At 39.3% G+C, this 15,174-nt stretch overlaps 1 protein-coding gene across 2 annotated transcripts in view; it reads left to right on the top strand.

Moving 5' to 3' along the window:
* The first annotated feature begins 12,602 nt into the window (after positions 1-12,602).
* LOC147367281 (contactin-associated protein-like 3) overlaps positions 12,603-15,174 on the top strand; it is a 238,176-nt gene continuing 235,604 nt past the window's right edge. For both annotated transcript variants that reach the window (XM_086414390.1, XM_086414391.1), the window contains exon 1: positions 12,603-12,847. In XM_086414390.1, coding sequence (XP_086270516.1) covers positions 12,763-12,847 — 85 coding nt within the window. In that variant the 5' untranslated portion in view covers positions 12,603-12,762. The remainder of the gene's footprint in view (positions 12,848-15,174) is intronic.

The following is a 15,174-nucleotide window of genomic DNA, read 5'->3' on the forward strand; positions in this document are numbered from 1 at the left end:
CATGAATTGCAGCATGCCAGGCCTCCCTGTTCATCACCAACTCCCGGAGTTCACTGAGACTCACGTCCATCGAGTCAGTGATGCCATCCAGCCATCTCAACCTCTGTCATCCCCTTCTCCTCTTGCCCCCAATCCCTCCCAGCATCAGAGTCTTTTCCAATGAGTCAACTCTTCGCATGAGGTGGCCAAAGTACTGAAGTTTCAGCTTTAGCATCATTCCTTCCAAAGAAATCCCAGGGCTGATCTCCTTCAGAATGGACTGGTTGGATCTCCTTGCAGTCCAAGGGACTCTCAAGAGTCTTCTCCAACACCACAGTTCAAAAGCATCAGTTCTTCGGCGCTCAGCCTTCTTCACAGTCCAACTCTCACATGCATACATGACCACAGGAAAAACCATAGCCTTGACTAGATGGACCTTTGTTGGCAAAGTAATGTCTCTGCTTTTGAATATGCTATCTAGGTTGGTCATAACTTTCCTTCCAAGGAGTAAGCGTCTTTTAATTTCATGGCTGCAATCACCGTCTGCAGTGATTTTGGAGCCCCCAGAAATAAAGTTTCCCCATCTATTTCCCATGAAGTGATGGGACTGGATGCCATGATCTTTGTTTTCTGAATGTTGAGCTTTAAGCCAACTTTTTCACTATCCTCTTTCACTTTCATCAAGAGGCTTTTTAGTTCCTCTTCACTTTCTGCCATAAGGGTGGTGTCATCTGCATATCTGAGGTTATTGATATTTCTCCCGGCAATCTTAATTCCAGCTTGTGTTTCTTCCAGTCCAGCTTTTCTCATGATGTACTCTGCATATAAGTTAAATAAACAGGGTGACAATATACAGCCTTGACGTACTCCTTATGGCTACAAATGAACCTATCTACAAAACTGAAGTAAAGTACATTTGTAGAAAATAAACATGGAGTTCCAAGGGAGTAAGAGGGGAAGGGCTAAATTGGAAGATTGAGATTGACACATATACACTGCTACATAAAACAGATAACTAATGAGGACCTACTGTATAGCACAGGGAACTCTACTCTATATGCTAATGACCTATATGGGAAAGGAACCTAAAAAGGAAAAAGTGAATCTGTTACACAACATATGTATTTGTATAACAGATTCACTTTGCTGTATACCTGAAATTAATGCTACATTGTAAATCAGTTACACACCAATAAAAATTTTTTTGAAGTGTGGAGACAAATTTAGTGCACTGTGGTGAGGAACAGAGCTCCAATGCATTTGTCTGCTAGCCTGTTGGACTCTGTACCGTATTCTTCCTCAAGTCCATGGAACCTCAAGTCTATTGAAACTGATTTGGTCCTCTTGTCTCAATATCAACCATCCTGTTTTCTTTATTATGTGTTCTAATACACGATCTAGGTCAAGGCTTGGAAGATTTGTATGCAGGGTTATTTACCATACACATTTAGGAAACCCATCCATGTGTCTTCTTTGGTCTCTGGTCATGGTGTTGGCAGTAGGCTGGGTTCACTCCAACACTGTTGCTGAGCCTCTGAGTCAGAGTCCTGGCGGCTGAGGCACTGTCACTCAGGACTGCCTTTCTCCTTCAATACTTCATAGTCTGAAAATTACACCCACACCTTCTCCAGGTAGATTAGAAATAGAATTTTCTTCTCTATACTTTTTTGCTGCCGGACTAGGTTTTCAAGCCTCTAGTCACTGTGTGAACAGTCTGTGCCAGCTGTCTGCTTCAGCAGTATGGGTTGACTTTGATTGTCAGACCTGTCTCATGCTATCCACCCACCAAATGGCTTCAGCCCAGGGTCCCAGGAGTGTGTTGGTTTCCTGAGGAATGAATCTTACCTTCCAATAGAAAGGTTACTTCCAGCTACTCACTGGCACATTACCAGTGCATACCTTGCTTTTCTTCTTACTACGCAGAGATTATTCTTCTTACTACTTAGGGCATTAGAACAATGCCCTCATTCTTGCATAGCCATAGTTTTCCACATGAGGTTAAACAAATGCCCCTTTATGCCATATTGAGCCACATTTGGTAGGAAATGTTGTACTGAAGACTGGAAGATCTAATTAGTGGATGGATTTGATTTCCTGGAATCTTTTAAAAATATTCTTTGCTTTATTGTGCTGAAAAATGAAAGTTTACATTAGGCTGTCTGAGTTGTGAAACACAAATGTTGACATACGGAAAGATTTCTCAAAGCTTTTTTTATTTTTCTTAAAGTGACAAAATTGCCTTATGTTTAGACTTATTGAGTAAAATAATATTTTTTATTTAATAGCCTACATATTTTCAGTTTTATAATATTCAGCATGACTATGGAAAGAAGTCTTACATTAGAGATAGGAAATAGTGAGTATTTAGAATGACAGAGTCATTTTGGGAGTTCAAGAGATTGGTCTTTTTTTTTTTTTTTGCTGTTGTTAAAGGGCCAGATAGTAAATATTTGGGGCTCTGTTGGCCTGCAACTACTAAACTCTGCCATGCAGAGTGAAAGCAGCCTTGAACTGTACCTACCGAATGGGTGTGGTGGTGTTTCGGTAAAACTTTAGTTAGGAACAAGGCAGATTTGATCCCATGCCAGAGTTTGTTGACTCTTGCCCTAGAAAAACTCTGAAATTTCACATTCATTTTTTATACTCCCTCTCCATGACCCTCCTTTTTAAAAGTATCTTTCATCTGTGTGGTGCAAATATTGAGTTACCAGATTCATATTTATATGTTTGTGTGTGTGTGTGCTCAGTCATGTCTGACTTTTTGTGACTCCATGAACTGTAGCCTGCCAGGCTCCACTGTACATGGAGTTTTCCAGGCAAAAATATTGGAGTGGGCAGCAAATTCCTACTCCAGGGGATCTTCCCAACCCAAGGATTGAACCCATGTCTCTTGTGTCTCCTGCACTGGCAGGCAGACCCTGGTGGCTCGGGTGGTAAAGAATATGCCTGCAATGCAGGAGACCCGGATTCGATCTCTGGGTTGGGAAGGTTTCCTAAAGAAGGGAATGGCAACCCACTCCAGTATTCTTGCCTGTGGAATCCCATGGGCAGAGGAACCTTGTGGGGTATAGTCCATTGAATTGCATAGAGTCAGACATGACTGAGCGACTAACACTTTAGTGCCACCCGGGAAGCCCTTTACATATTTACATGTTGTTCATGTTTCCCAAACTACATATTTATATGAAATTCAAGCTTATCTGGGCATGGTGTATTTATCTGGCAATGCCATGCCAATGGTCATGTTTCCACATATCCCACCTTAATCTGGAGTTTGATGTCCTTTTCTAGATCACAGTCTTCTCTGGAAAATGAAAGTTCTTATAGAACGGATGAGGGGAAATTTAGGGCCATATTGCCTTTCCTACAATTGCCTTTGTCACAGGTTAGGAACATTAATGAGGAAAAGGAGCAAGATTTTTGTCTCAGGCTAAATACAAGCCCATCTGAACTTGGCAAGAGAAGTTTGGTGGAGCCTGAACTTTATTTCCATTCCCTGAACATATTCCCTGTTCATAGGTTACCTATTGTTTCTAGGTAAGGTGAATCCTGATGGAATCTACATGGAGGACAATATTCAGAGAAGAGGGGTCATAAGGGACACCTATAGATTGTTTTAAATTTTAGTGTTTGGTGGCATTATGGTATGATACAAAAGAGAACCTACCTAGTACAGAGTAAATGCTTTAGTGCATATATGTTCCTTGCACTTCTCAGGTAGCACTAGTGGTAAAGAACCCACCTGCCAATGCAGGAAACATAAGAGATCCAGGTTCAATCCCTGGGTCTGGAATATCCCCTAGACAAGGGCATGACAACCCACTCCAGTATTCTTGCCTGGAGAATTCCCATGGAGTCTGGAGCCTGGTGGGCTACAGTCATAGGGTTGCAAACAGTCAGACGCGAATGAAGCAACTTCTCTCATTCTTTAACATCCCAATTATTTCAATTCATTCAACATAAAAAATTCAAAGAAAAATTCTACTTGTATACTTTGTGCTTGCTCGATTAATAAACACAGTTAAAGCTAAAATTTAGAAAAATGTGACTATACATAGTAGTTTGCTGATCTCACAAGTTTAAGTATTATTTCAGTCATTCTAAATGATATTGGTATTTGAGTTCAAATTACATTCCAGGCTGGCTCTGAAACGGGCAAAATTGTTTTCCAGAAAACATTGGTAAAAGTCTGCTAGACTGTGAGAAGTCAGTTCTCATGTTCTCTGGGGTGTGAGAGAACACTGTGTCTTTCCCCATAAACACAGAGGGAAGGCTAATGGGCTCTAGGGACTTCCTGACAGGGAAGATAATGAAAGGTGCCTTCATACCTGGGCTGTTCAGCACCATTAACCTTCCCTGTAATTGAAACACATGAAAGGGAGTGGTAAGTGAGAGGCAAGGCTCTGGTCTGTTTCCTGGTAGGTACAGTTACTTAAGCCTCCAAATAAAGGAGTGACTTTAGATTCCCACTTCAAGGTACTGCTTTTAAATCATTCTTTACAAAAAAAATCAACTAGAGCTACCACTTTTTGTTTTTAAACTCTAATAATATAATCATTTCTTTCTTTTGATCTGTGTTTGTGGATTAAAAGCATATCCACCTCAATAAGGTAGGTGGGTGTTTTCTACTTAATTAATGTAACTAATACAATCCACCATGTAGAAAATGTTACCAGAAAAACAGAAGTCTTAAAGGTTTACCATAGGAGACCAATATAGGATTTAAAGTGGTTTTAGACTGACAGGCAAAAATAGTATTTCATTTCCCACACATGAAATCACTTTATGGAAATGAAAAATGGAAATGCAAAATTTTAACCTAGTTTAAACTGAGGAATAATATCATTTTGTAATCACAATACAAGGAAAATAAACCTAATCCTATAAATGTGTGTATGGACATAACGACAGACAGTTATCATCATTATGTCAATGACAAAACAATAGAGCAATGGAATTGTATGTGTGTGTGTGTGTGGGGAGTTGTTATTAATAGTTCTCTATGCCAATTATACTTGTACATACAATCATGTATTTCTGTGATAAGACAGAAACATCTAGAAAAGCATTTTAAAAAGAAGTTATCTTTGCAAAAGCTACAAATTCCTATAATTAAAAAGTCATCCAGCTCATGTCATATACTCAGAGTATCATCTAGTGGCATTTATATCAGAACTTGCTATTATAAGTTAGAGTCTATTTGCTTTTGAATCTACTTGAATTATGCAGTGATTATTTGAACTAAATTAGAAAAATGTTAAACATTTCTATTATCTAAACCAAGATGAAACTGAAAGAAAGCCAGATGTTTCAAAGTTTCTGATACAATTTGAAGTGAAAATGGGGAGTAAGTGAAGTTGCCAGGTGGGAGATATTCAGATGGGATATAAAACAATAAAGGCCCTATATGATAAGCCCTTTACTGACATTCTGCTCAATGAAAGCTTTTCCTGTGATATCAGGAACAAGAGAGGGATGTCCACAGATGCCACTTTTATTCAATATAGTATTAGAAGTCCTACTCAGAGTAACTCAGCCAGAAGTCAAAGGCATCCAGTTAGAAAGGAAAAAGTAGCATTCTCAGTATTTGCAGATGATGTTATACTAAATCCTAAATACTCCACCAAAAAGTTCTTAGAACTAATAAACAACTCTAGTTGCAGTCTACAAAATCAATATACAAAGATTGGTTGCATTCCTATACACTAATAATGGACTATTAGGAAAAAAAATTAAGCATCACATCAAAAAAATAAAATGCCTATGAATAAATTTAACCATGGAGGTGAAAGACCTGTACTCTGAAATCTATGACATTGATGAAAGCAATTGAAGAACACAGAAATAAATGGAACAATATTCTGTGGCTCATAGATCAGAAGAATTATTGTTAAAATGTTCATACTACCCAAAGCAATCTACAGATTCAATTCAGTTTCTATCAAAATTCCAATGGTAATTTTCACAGAAATAGAGCAAAAAAAACCCCCCCAAAAACAAAAACCAAATCCTAAAATATGTAAGGAGCCACAAAAGACCCGAATAACCAAAGCAATCTTAAGAGGGAACAAATCTGGAGGTATCATGCTTCCTGATTTTAAATTGTATTACAAAACTATGGTATGGTATTGGTATAAAAACAGGCACATTGATTAAGGGAACAGAATTGAGAGCCGCAAAACAAATCCACACAGATATAGTCAATTTATTTATCACAAAGGAGCCAAGAATATGCAATGGGAAAGGACAATCTCTTCAATAAATGGTGTTGGGAGAACTGGACAGCCACACCCAAAAGAATAAAACTGGGCTACTGTCTTACATCATACACAAAAAATAACTCAATGGAATAAAAACTTGAATGTAAGACCTGAAATCATTAGACTCCTAGAATAATACATACACAGCAAGCACCTGTACATTAGTCTTGGCCATGATTTTTTATATACGATGCCAAAAGCAAAGGCAATAAGAGTACAAATAAAGAAGTGACACTTCATCAAACTAAGAAGCTTTTGTATGGTGAAGGAAGCCATCAACACAACGAAAAGGCAGCCAGGTGAGTGGGGGAAATATTTGCAAATAATGTATCTGATAATGGGCTAATATCTAATATACAGTAAGAGCTCACACAACTCAATAGTAAACAAGCAATCTAATTAAAAATGGGCAGAGGATCTAGATGGACATTTTTCCAAAGAACACATACAGATGACCAATATGTGTAAGAAAAAGTTGCTCAACATTGCTAATCAGCAGGGAGATACAAATCAAAACCACAATGAGCTATCACCTCACACCTGTTAGTATGATCCTCTTCCAAAGATAAGAAATAACAAGTGTTGACAAGGATGTGGAGAGAAGGGAACACTCCTGCACTCTTGGTGGGAACAAAGATTGGTGCAATTACTATGGAAACTCATATGAAGTTTCCTCAAGACATCGAAACTGAGAATACCAAATGATACAACAATTTTACTTCTGTGTATTTATACAGGAAAAAACAGGAAAACACTAACTCCAAAGGATATGTGGCAGAGGTTGGGGTGTGAGGGTGGGAAGTAGGTGACATGAGTAAAGGGGGTTCAAAAGGTATGCATTTCCAGTTATGAATAAATAAGACATGGGCTGTAATGTATAGCATGGTGAATATAGTTAACAGTACTGTACTGCATATTTAAAAGTTGCTGAGAGTAAATCTTAAAAGTTCTCATCACAAGAGAAAATCTGTGACTGTGTATGGTGATGGGTGTTAGCTAGACTTACTGTGATGATTATTTTGCAATATATACAAATATGAAATGATTGAATTGTATGTCTGAAACTAATATAGTGTTCTGTGTCAATTATACCTCAATAGAAAAATTCTTATATCAAGATCAGATGTCTATTTTGATTTTAAATTAGAAAAGAACTTTGAAGGATACACTCAACTCTGCCTCCCTCTTCCTTCCCAATAGAAGTAAAGAAAAACTATTACCCTTATGCCTTTCATAAAATTAGAAATTTTGTTTAAAGAGTATATCTTAATTTTTTAAAAATGGAATAAAAAGAATGTTTTTCCCTGGGCACTCATGCTGTTGATTCTGTGAATTTATCCTTCTTTGCGATGTGACTGAAGGAAGTTCTAGAACCTCCTTTTACTTTACATAATTGCAGCTTAGCTACTGCCATCAGTGGGCATGTGTGCAAGATGATATTGGAGACTGTGAATATTGACTTGGGTGGAATGCTGGCTAGCTGACTCTGTATTTCATTTTAATTTTATGTTTCTCTGATTCTATTTGTGCCAGAATGTCAGGAAAAGTATCTGTGTTGTTTATCTGTGTGCAATCATATGAAATGTTTATTGAGTACTTTTGGAAATATCAAGACGTATTGCTTTTACACTTTAAGATCTTAGCTGTGATTTTCCTTAGACACCAGCATCTATTTTAGATGTGCTGGTCATTTCAGCCATGTCCGACTCTTTGTAATCCCATGGACTGTAGCCCACCAGGCTCCTCTTGTCCGTGGGATTCTCCAGGCAAGAATACTGGAGTGGATTGCCATGCCCTTCTCCAGGGGATCTTCCTGACCCAGGGATCAAATCCACATCTCCTGGGCTACAGGATTCTTTACTGCTGAGCCACCAGAGAAGCCGGTGTCTATCTTAGACACCAGTGTTAGTCCCCCAAAGTCTTACTAGATTAAAGAGGGCTGAATTGGAAAGAAGTGTTGTAAGCAGATAAGGTAGGGGGTTCGTGATGGCATTGCTTTCTTGACAAAAGAGAAGCCATTTTTGGTCCAAGTCCTTTTCTAATCAAAGTCTGGCCACAATACTTGCCCTTGAACAGGTCTCAGTAATTAAGGATCCGAAGTGGAAAAAAGAATTCAGACTGTTATCAGGTAAGACAAGTAACAATAGCAAAGATATCAGTTTTAAAGACTCCCAGTTCTGTTTCAGTGGTAAAGATTAGCCACCTGGTCAAGTGCAACCTAAGAGATGATGGTGTTGACTTTTTCTGACCTTCGGGATTTCAGTCAGCTAAAGGCTGGACTCTGCCTACCTCCCAAGCCTCTTTATGAATACCCACCTACCCTTAATATAAAACTTCCCCAGTTTTGGTGTTCAGGGAGACATTGCTTTGGGACCTGTTGCTGGTGTTCTACTTACTTGCTGCAAGTAATAACTCTTTCTTTCTTCCACTCTTGGCCTTGGTTGTGTTTTTTAAGCTCAACATCTACCAACAGGCAGACCCAGTTTTTCGGGTAACAATATGTGGTTGACAATTCCTGTAGCTGAGACTTACATAATTAGATGCATTATCCTTTGGTTGTTAAAACCCAGGCTTCCAAGGACTAATTATAGAGAACACAGCTCATCGGAGAGAACCTGCGAAGATGCTGTGCACTGTGTGTTTAATATTGTGCGTGTGACATTTATTCTCTCTGGAGTCTGTCTCTCCATTATTGTTCTTCAGGATTTGTTGCCTGGGGGCTTATGGGAAAAATTACCCCTAATAGAAATACTATTATATTTTATTCACAGTATTCTAACTTTCAGAGGATTTAATGACAAAAGTGTTCCCATTACCAGAGTAAAGCTAAACATATTTTCAGATTTAAATAAAACATGCAGAAATAATTTATAGGGAGAAAACTATTGAATGAAGAAGAAAAACGAATGGAGTCATGTTTGATCTATGGAGAGCACTGAGAAAGGAATTCATTCAGGTGGGGCAAGCTGATCTTTCCTCCTCTCAGGGTAGGGAATCCTGAGTGCACAGACTGCCCCCAGTGAGCAGGAAATAGGAAACCAGAAGAGTTTAGTCAGGACTGTTACCCGTGTAGTTTCAGTTAAAATATACTTTCCTAGGCAGCCTGTCTGCTGTTACACATATGAGAATCCACATACTTCTGAACATCTGAAGATGATTTCTTGTCTTCTATTTTGTGACTCTTGCCAATTTCAAGTCCTCTTTTTTGTTTGGTGTGAGCTCTGCAGTCACACATACACACACACCCATGATTTTGAAAGTTTGAATCATCACTTACAGAAATGTGCAAGATTTTGTCTACACATTTTCTTCATCTTTTATTTTCAATTTTTTAAAGCATTTAATTTAATTTTATATTGGAGTCATGTTAGTTTCAGGTATACAGGAAAGTGATTCAGTTATATATACATATATTCATTTTTTTCAGATTCCTTACCCATATAGGTTACTACAGAATGTTGAGTAGAGTTCCCTGTGCTATACAGTAGGTCCTTGTTGATTGTCTATCAACCTTCTTATGTAAAAGAACAAAGTGCTATGGAAAGTGGTCAGGGATTTAGAGCGGAGAACTTGGTGGTTCTGTTAGGCATCCTGGTTCTGTTAGGCATCCTTTCTCCTCTGTGCCCATAGCTCTACCTGATCCAGGTCCCAGTGAATGCACATGGTGTTAAGTACTTGACATTCCATTTTCTCCTGTAACCCTTGGATCAGTCCTCTGTTGGTAAGACTTCTATTATCTTATGAAACAGACAACGAAGCTGAGGATCACAGGTGTTGAGCAGCTGTGAGGGTCTCACAGGAGGGTATCAACCCCCAGGGCAGCTGTGTGGCTGGTATATGGAATGCTCAGTAGGCTGCAGCACTTCGTGGGGGTTTCATATCTGTAATTTCACAATGGCTCTATGATTGGTTATCATCACCATTTTACAAACAAGAAAAGTGAAGCCACGAAGTCTCCAACTAAATAAAGTGTTAGTTGCTTAGTCGTGTACCACCCTTTGGGACCCCATGGACTGTAGCCTGCCAGGATCCTCTGCCTGTGGGATTCTCTAGGCAAGAACACTGGAGTAGATTGCCATTCCCTTCTCCAGTGGATCTTCCTGACCCAGGAATCAAAGCCGAGACTCCTTCACTGCAGACAGATTCTTTATGTTTGAGCCACTGGGGAAACCCGACTAAAGAAGGTAGCTCAAAGGGTAAAACCAGGAGCTTTACATCAGCTGTCTGCTAGCAAGTCCCTGCTTTGGGTGCTGCTTTCAACCTTCCTCACTTAGGGCTGCCCTTGTCATGCAATGGCTCCAGTGCTGATGTCTGTCCAGAGATCAATGTTGTACACTGCACATGGGCCTCTGCCTGCAAGTCTCAATCTCTTGTGTGTTGTGTTTCATTTCTTATTTGTGAAACTCCATCCTGAATGTCTGCTCAAGTACTTTAGCAGCATTGCTCTTTTTGGTTTTAATTGGCATCAATCACTGAGATGCCTACTAACTCATTTTAAATGGATTTCCTGTTAAAGATTAAACAGTTTTCACAGGTGACAACTTTTCTGTTTCAGACACCTTAGGGCCCATGAGAAGGGGTTTCAGAGCTCAGCTGATCTGGTTTCTAAGTCTGGCTTGCTTTGTGACACATCCTTTAAACTCTCTGAAGTTAGTCTGCCTATTCATTAAGTGGGCATATAACATTTACTTCAAAGGGATGCTGTGACCATCTATTTAGATCACACACACACACACACACACACACACACACAGACTGGTGTATAGGCTTTAAAAAAATAATTAACACTTAATGTAAATCATTACTTTATTTTAAAATCAGAAATAAAATATTCAGGTCCTGGGATATATAGTAGGTACTGAAAATATGTGTGTTTAATGAATGCAGGTCATTCTACTGCTTGTGGCTTTTTTCAGGGTTCTAAATGCACCCTTCAAGCAAGATTTGCTGTCAGTGTTTCCCCAGGCCTGTTGATTAATGGGGTGGCTGGGTGAGTAGGAAGAGTTCATGATTCCCAGGGGCCCTGAATATGAATGGAAAATCTAGAAAGTTGAGAATCTCCATACTTGGGCAAATTCTCAGAAGTTCTACTTGTAAACTCTTGTGACCTTGCCAAGTTATTTTCATTTTCTATTCCTGTTTTTGTTTTTTACTCAGGTTGCAGAATGGAAATAATAGAAACACCTTCTCTGCTTTGTGTTCAGGCATATAATGCCCTGCTCAGAGCTAAAGTTCCTTTCATGTTCTGATCACTTTGGATGGCACAAGAATGCCTGGAGCCTGTTCATAAGTCTCAGCACATTGCTATGAGTGCTCATAACTGCTCAGCACAGTTTTAGGAGAGTATTGATCCTAGTCATGCTATGCTTACACTGCCTTCATTTACACCTGCTGGCAGCCTCTTCAGAAAATAGAGGAGGCCACCAGGCTTATTTCAAAGTCATGGATGTTGAAATCCTTTTGACTCCATGGAACAACAGCCCTTTATCTGTATAGTCTGAAATCTGTATTTATTTGTGATGCCTTTTATATTGCTTTGTTTTTCAGTATGATGCTTTTGGGAATTGTTATTGAAGAATTTGAGTGAAAAGCAATACACACACAGTATACAGAAGTTGATGCAAAACTCTTCATTCATCAATTAAGTTATTCAGTTTACTTCCTTAATGTAAGGTCACTTCCATGATGATGTTTGGAATAAGATTCCTTCTCCCAGGGTGCCAGTTTTTAGTTTTCTGTATCTGCAGACCATATCTCTCAAATCTCCAAGTAAGATTACACATAATAAAATGATGACATTACAGTAGAAGTGGGGTAGTTTTTAAAATTATTTTTATATCCCCTTTATTGAAATGTGTTTTGACATATAACACTGTATATATAACTCTACATATTTTGAAATTATTACTATAATAGGGTTTTTAAAAATACAAATCATTAAATGAGTTGAGAAAACAAGAACAGTCTTTTTTACAACAGTTCTCAATACATGCAAATATTTCCTTCAAACAAGTGATTACTTGTCCTACTTTTTTTTTCAACTAAAAAAAAAAACAAAAACACACTTTTCCTAGCATCAGTGTTCGTGCTCAAGCATCATCACCATGGTGAAGTTCGGTCTCCTTAGACTAAAGTCCATTGAACCACTCAGCTGCTGAGAGTGGGAAACCTGCAAGTGAAGGAGCCAGGACCCCGGATGAAGAGCGACCTCCCCAGCGTCGTCTGTAGAGAGTTCAAGTTGAAGACCTTCAACAATCTGACTCGCACTTCCGCCCGCCACCGCCAGGGGCGCCCGGGCCTCGCGGAGCTTGCAGCGCGGCAGGAGCCGGTGGGGGTGGGGGGGGTTGGGGTGGGGGTGTGGCTGCAGGTTGGGGCTCCCGCCCCGCCGGCTGCGCGGGTTCGCAGTGCGCTGAGGAGGAAGCGCTGGCGACCCCGAGAGGGAGGGAGCAGGCAGATCCCAGCTCAGAGCACCTGCCTGGACACCGTGGGATTTTGGGGTGGGGGAGCCCCGGCGACTTTGAGCATGGACCCCGTCGCGGGAACCTTTCTCAGGATGCTCTTTCTTTTGTCTGCCCAACCCTGGAGTACATTAGCAGCAGGGAATACTTGTGAGTACAGCACATCTTTTAAAACTTATGCTGACAACTTAGAATTCTTGTTATTAAAAAATAATAATAATTGAATTTTACAAATGGACTAGCTGGCCTGTTTCTGAAAATGAGGCATTTAAAAAACATCGCAAAGTCCCAACGCTTGGATAGGACAGTTTACAATGGTTTTCCCACTTGTCAGGTCTGTGAAACACAAAGCCTGTTTGACTTTTTGTCTGTGAGCTGAATTTTGTCTGTGTGCTGTTGTTTTGAATATTCATTGAGAAAGCTCAAGTTCTAGTAAAACCTAAAATTAGCATGAGAATATTGAGGCGGACAGAGACCAGAGAGAGAAACAAGAAGAGAAGATCATGCCAATGTGGTCATTTGTTTCTTTTTAATACCAATGCATTTTGTTGGATTAATGTAAGAAAGAAAATCGCTGGCCGACCTGGCCGGGTCCTGCATTAGCATAGATGGTTGCTGCTGGGGCTCTGCGGAATTGGGTACCAAGAATTCGGGAGCTGCACAGGCGGGCGGGCTCCGCAGCAGAGCTCAGATGGCAAACCTGGATAGTCAGAATTCCGGTAAGGATAGACCCTTCGAAGGTAGATGGCTTTTGCTGAAAGGAAAAATAAAACCTGCCATTCAGGTTCATTTGCAAGTGTACATGCTTGTATATTGTGATCTGTTGTGTTTCTGATTTTGTTGGTTCCGTGAAGATATATTAACCCCTCAGTTCTGAACTAGCACCGTGAGTGATCTGAAGATGCTAGTCAAAGTGATTCAGCTGACCTCAGGGCATTTTAATCTGAAAATCAGAAAAAGTTTTCCAAGTGTTATTCAGATTAAAATCTCCATCACAGGGCTTTTCTTTTCTTGAGGGATTTTAGGAAAGCTCCCATGTCCTCCTTCCACATCATATTCCCTTGAAGAATTTTTAAAAATCAAGTTGTAGGGAGTAAGGTAAGCTAGTATGTATTTCAAGAAAGTGCTAGTAGGCATGTTTAAAAACTGATCTTGTTTCTGGATATCCAGATTTAGCTGGAGTGGGGGAGGGGAAACAACTCTGCCCTCACAGTGAAGTTTGCACTAAAGTGAAAAGCATTTTGTACAAATACAGTTACCCTTCCAGCATTCATCCATATATGCCCAGTCTGTGATACTTTTGTGCTGTCATCATTTAGTATTAGCTCATTTAATGCCATATTATGTGAGTCACTCCTAAAAATGAGCGTTAGCAAATCCTGCCCTGTGTTTCAGACACAATTTTAATTATCTTTGTGTACAACTTCCATGAGTTAATTAAAATGGGGGCATTTACATGAAATCCGTAGGTCCTGCAAGTCACTTTGTCACTTTGCTGAGAACTTAAAAATGACTAGTACTGAATGATTTGCTAATCTGAAAGAATTATAGAATAATTTAATGCAGTACCCTGAGGTGCAATTGAAAAGTCACTGGAGGTCACTCTTACTTAAAGGAAGCAGCTTTAACAGTCCTTCCCTTGTAAGATAAGCAGAGTTCTGTGCTGCCTTTCTTGTTTCCTTAGATGTGATTATAAGATACTGGCAAGATCAGTTGTTTGTATATTTATTTTTTTCTCTTTGTGTTTTGTCCCCTGAAATCCACAGAGGTATAATGTTCTTCATACTGAGCATCTTTTTAGCAGTCACATGCTCTGAGGTGCTTCGTGTCTGAATAGCCAGGCAGATATCCCTTTCTGAGTTGGATATGTCTCCCAACTCAGTCCACCTGGATCTCTGGCTGACTTCAAATATCATTGCTAGTTTTAACTTTTCAGCCTCTGTTTTATTTAGATGTATTTAGTACTCTTGTCTAAAGTTCAGTGAATTAAAAGTACCTATGTAAATTTGCATTGTTAAGAACCTTTGAGATTCTATAGTTAAAATCCTTGATCACCACACAGATGGCTGTTACGGTTGATCAAGTGTGAAGTATATATTTAAATGACTTTGTAGACGTAAAGATTCATAGAGACTACACAAAGTGATAATTTCTTGGTAATCGCACTTGACAGTATCCTTTGTAACCATAGCTTCAGAGGCCAGTGAATCTCATTATAATCCATATTAGCTAATTGGATCAACTGGGTTTTTCCTTAACTCTAGAATGTTTGGGAGGCATTTGTTTGTATATGTAGATTTATATACAAACAAGGTGTTTCAAGCATGTATTTGAAATTTGTTATTACTTAAGTCAGGGTAGAGGTTTTTTTGTTTTTGTTTTTTTCAGTCCTGTCCCATCATTTGAGAAATTCTAAAAAGGAGTTTGCCACCTGGATGGGAATTAGGCTTATGAAAAAGAAATCATAAACATCAGCA

Source organism: Bos grunniens, chromosome 8 (genome assembly GCF_055505025.1).
Source record: "Bos grunniens cultivar Pamir isolate PY7600 chromosome 8, Bosgru_T2T1.0, whole genome shotgun sequence".
Lineage (NCBI taxonomy): Eukaryota > Metazoa > Chordata > Mammalia > Artiodactyla > Bovidae > Bos > Bos grunniens.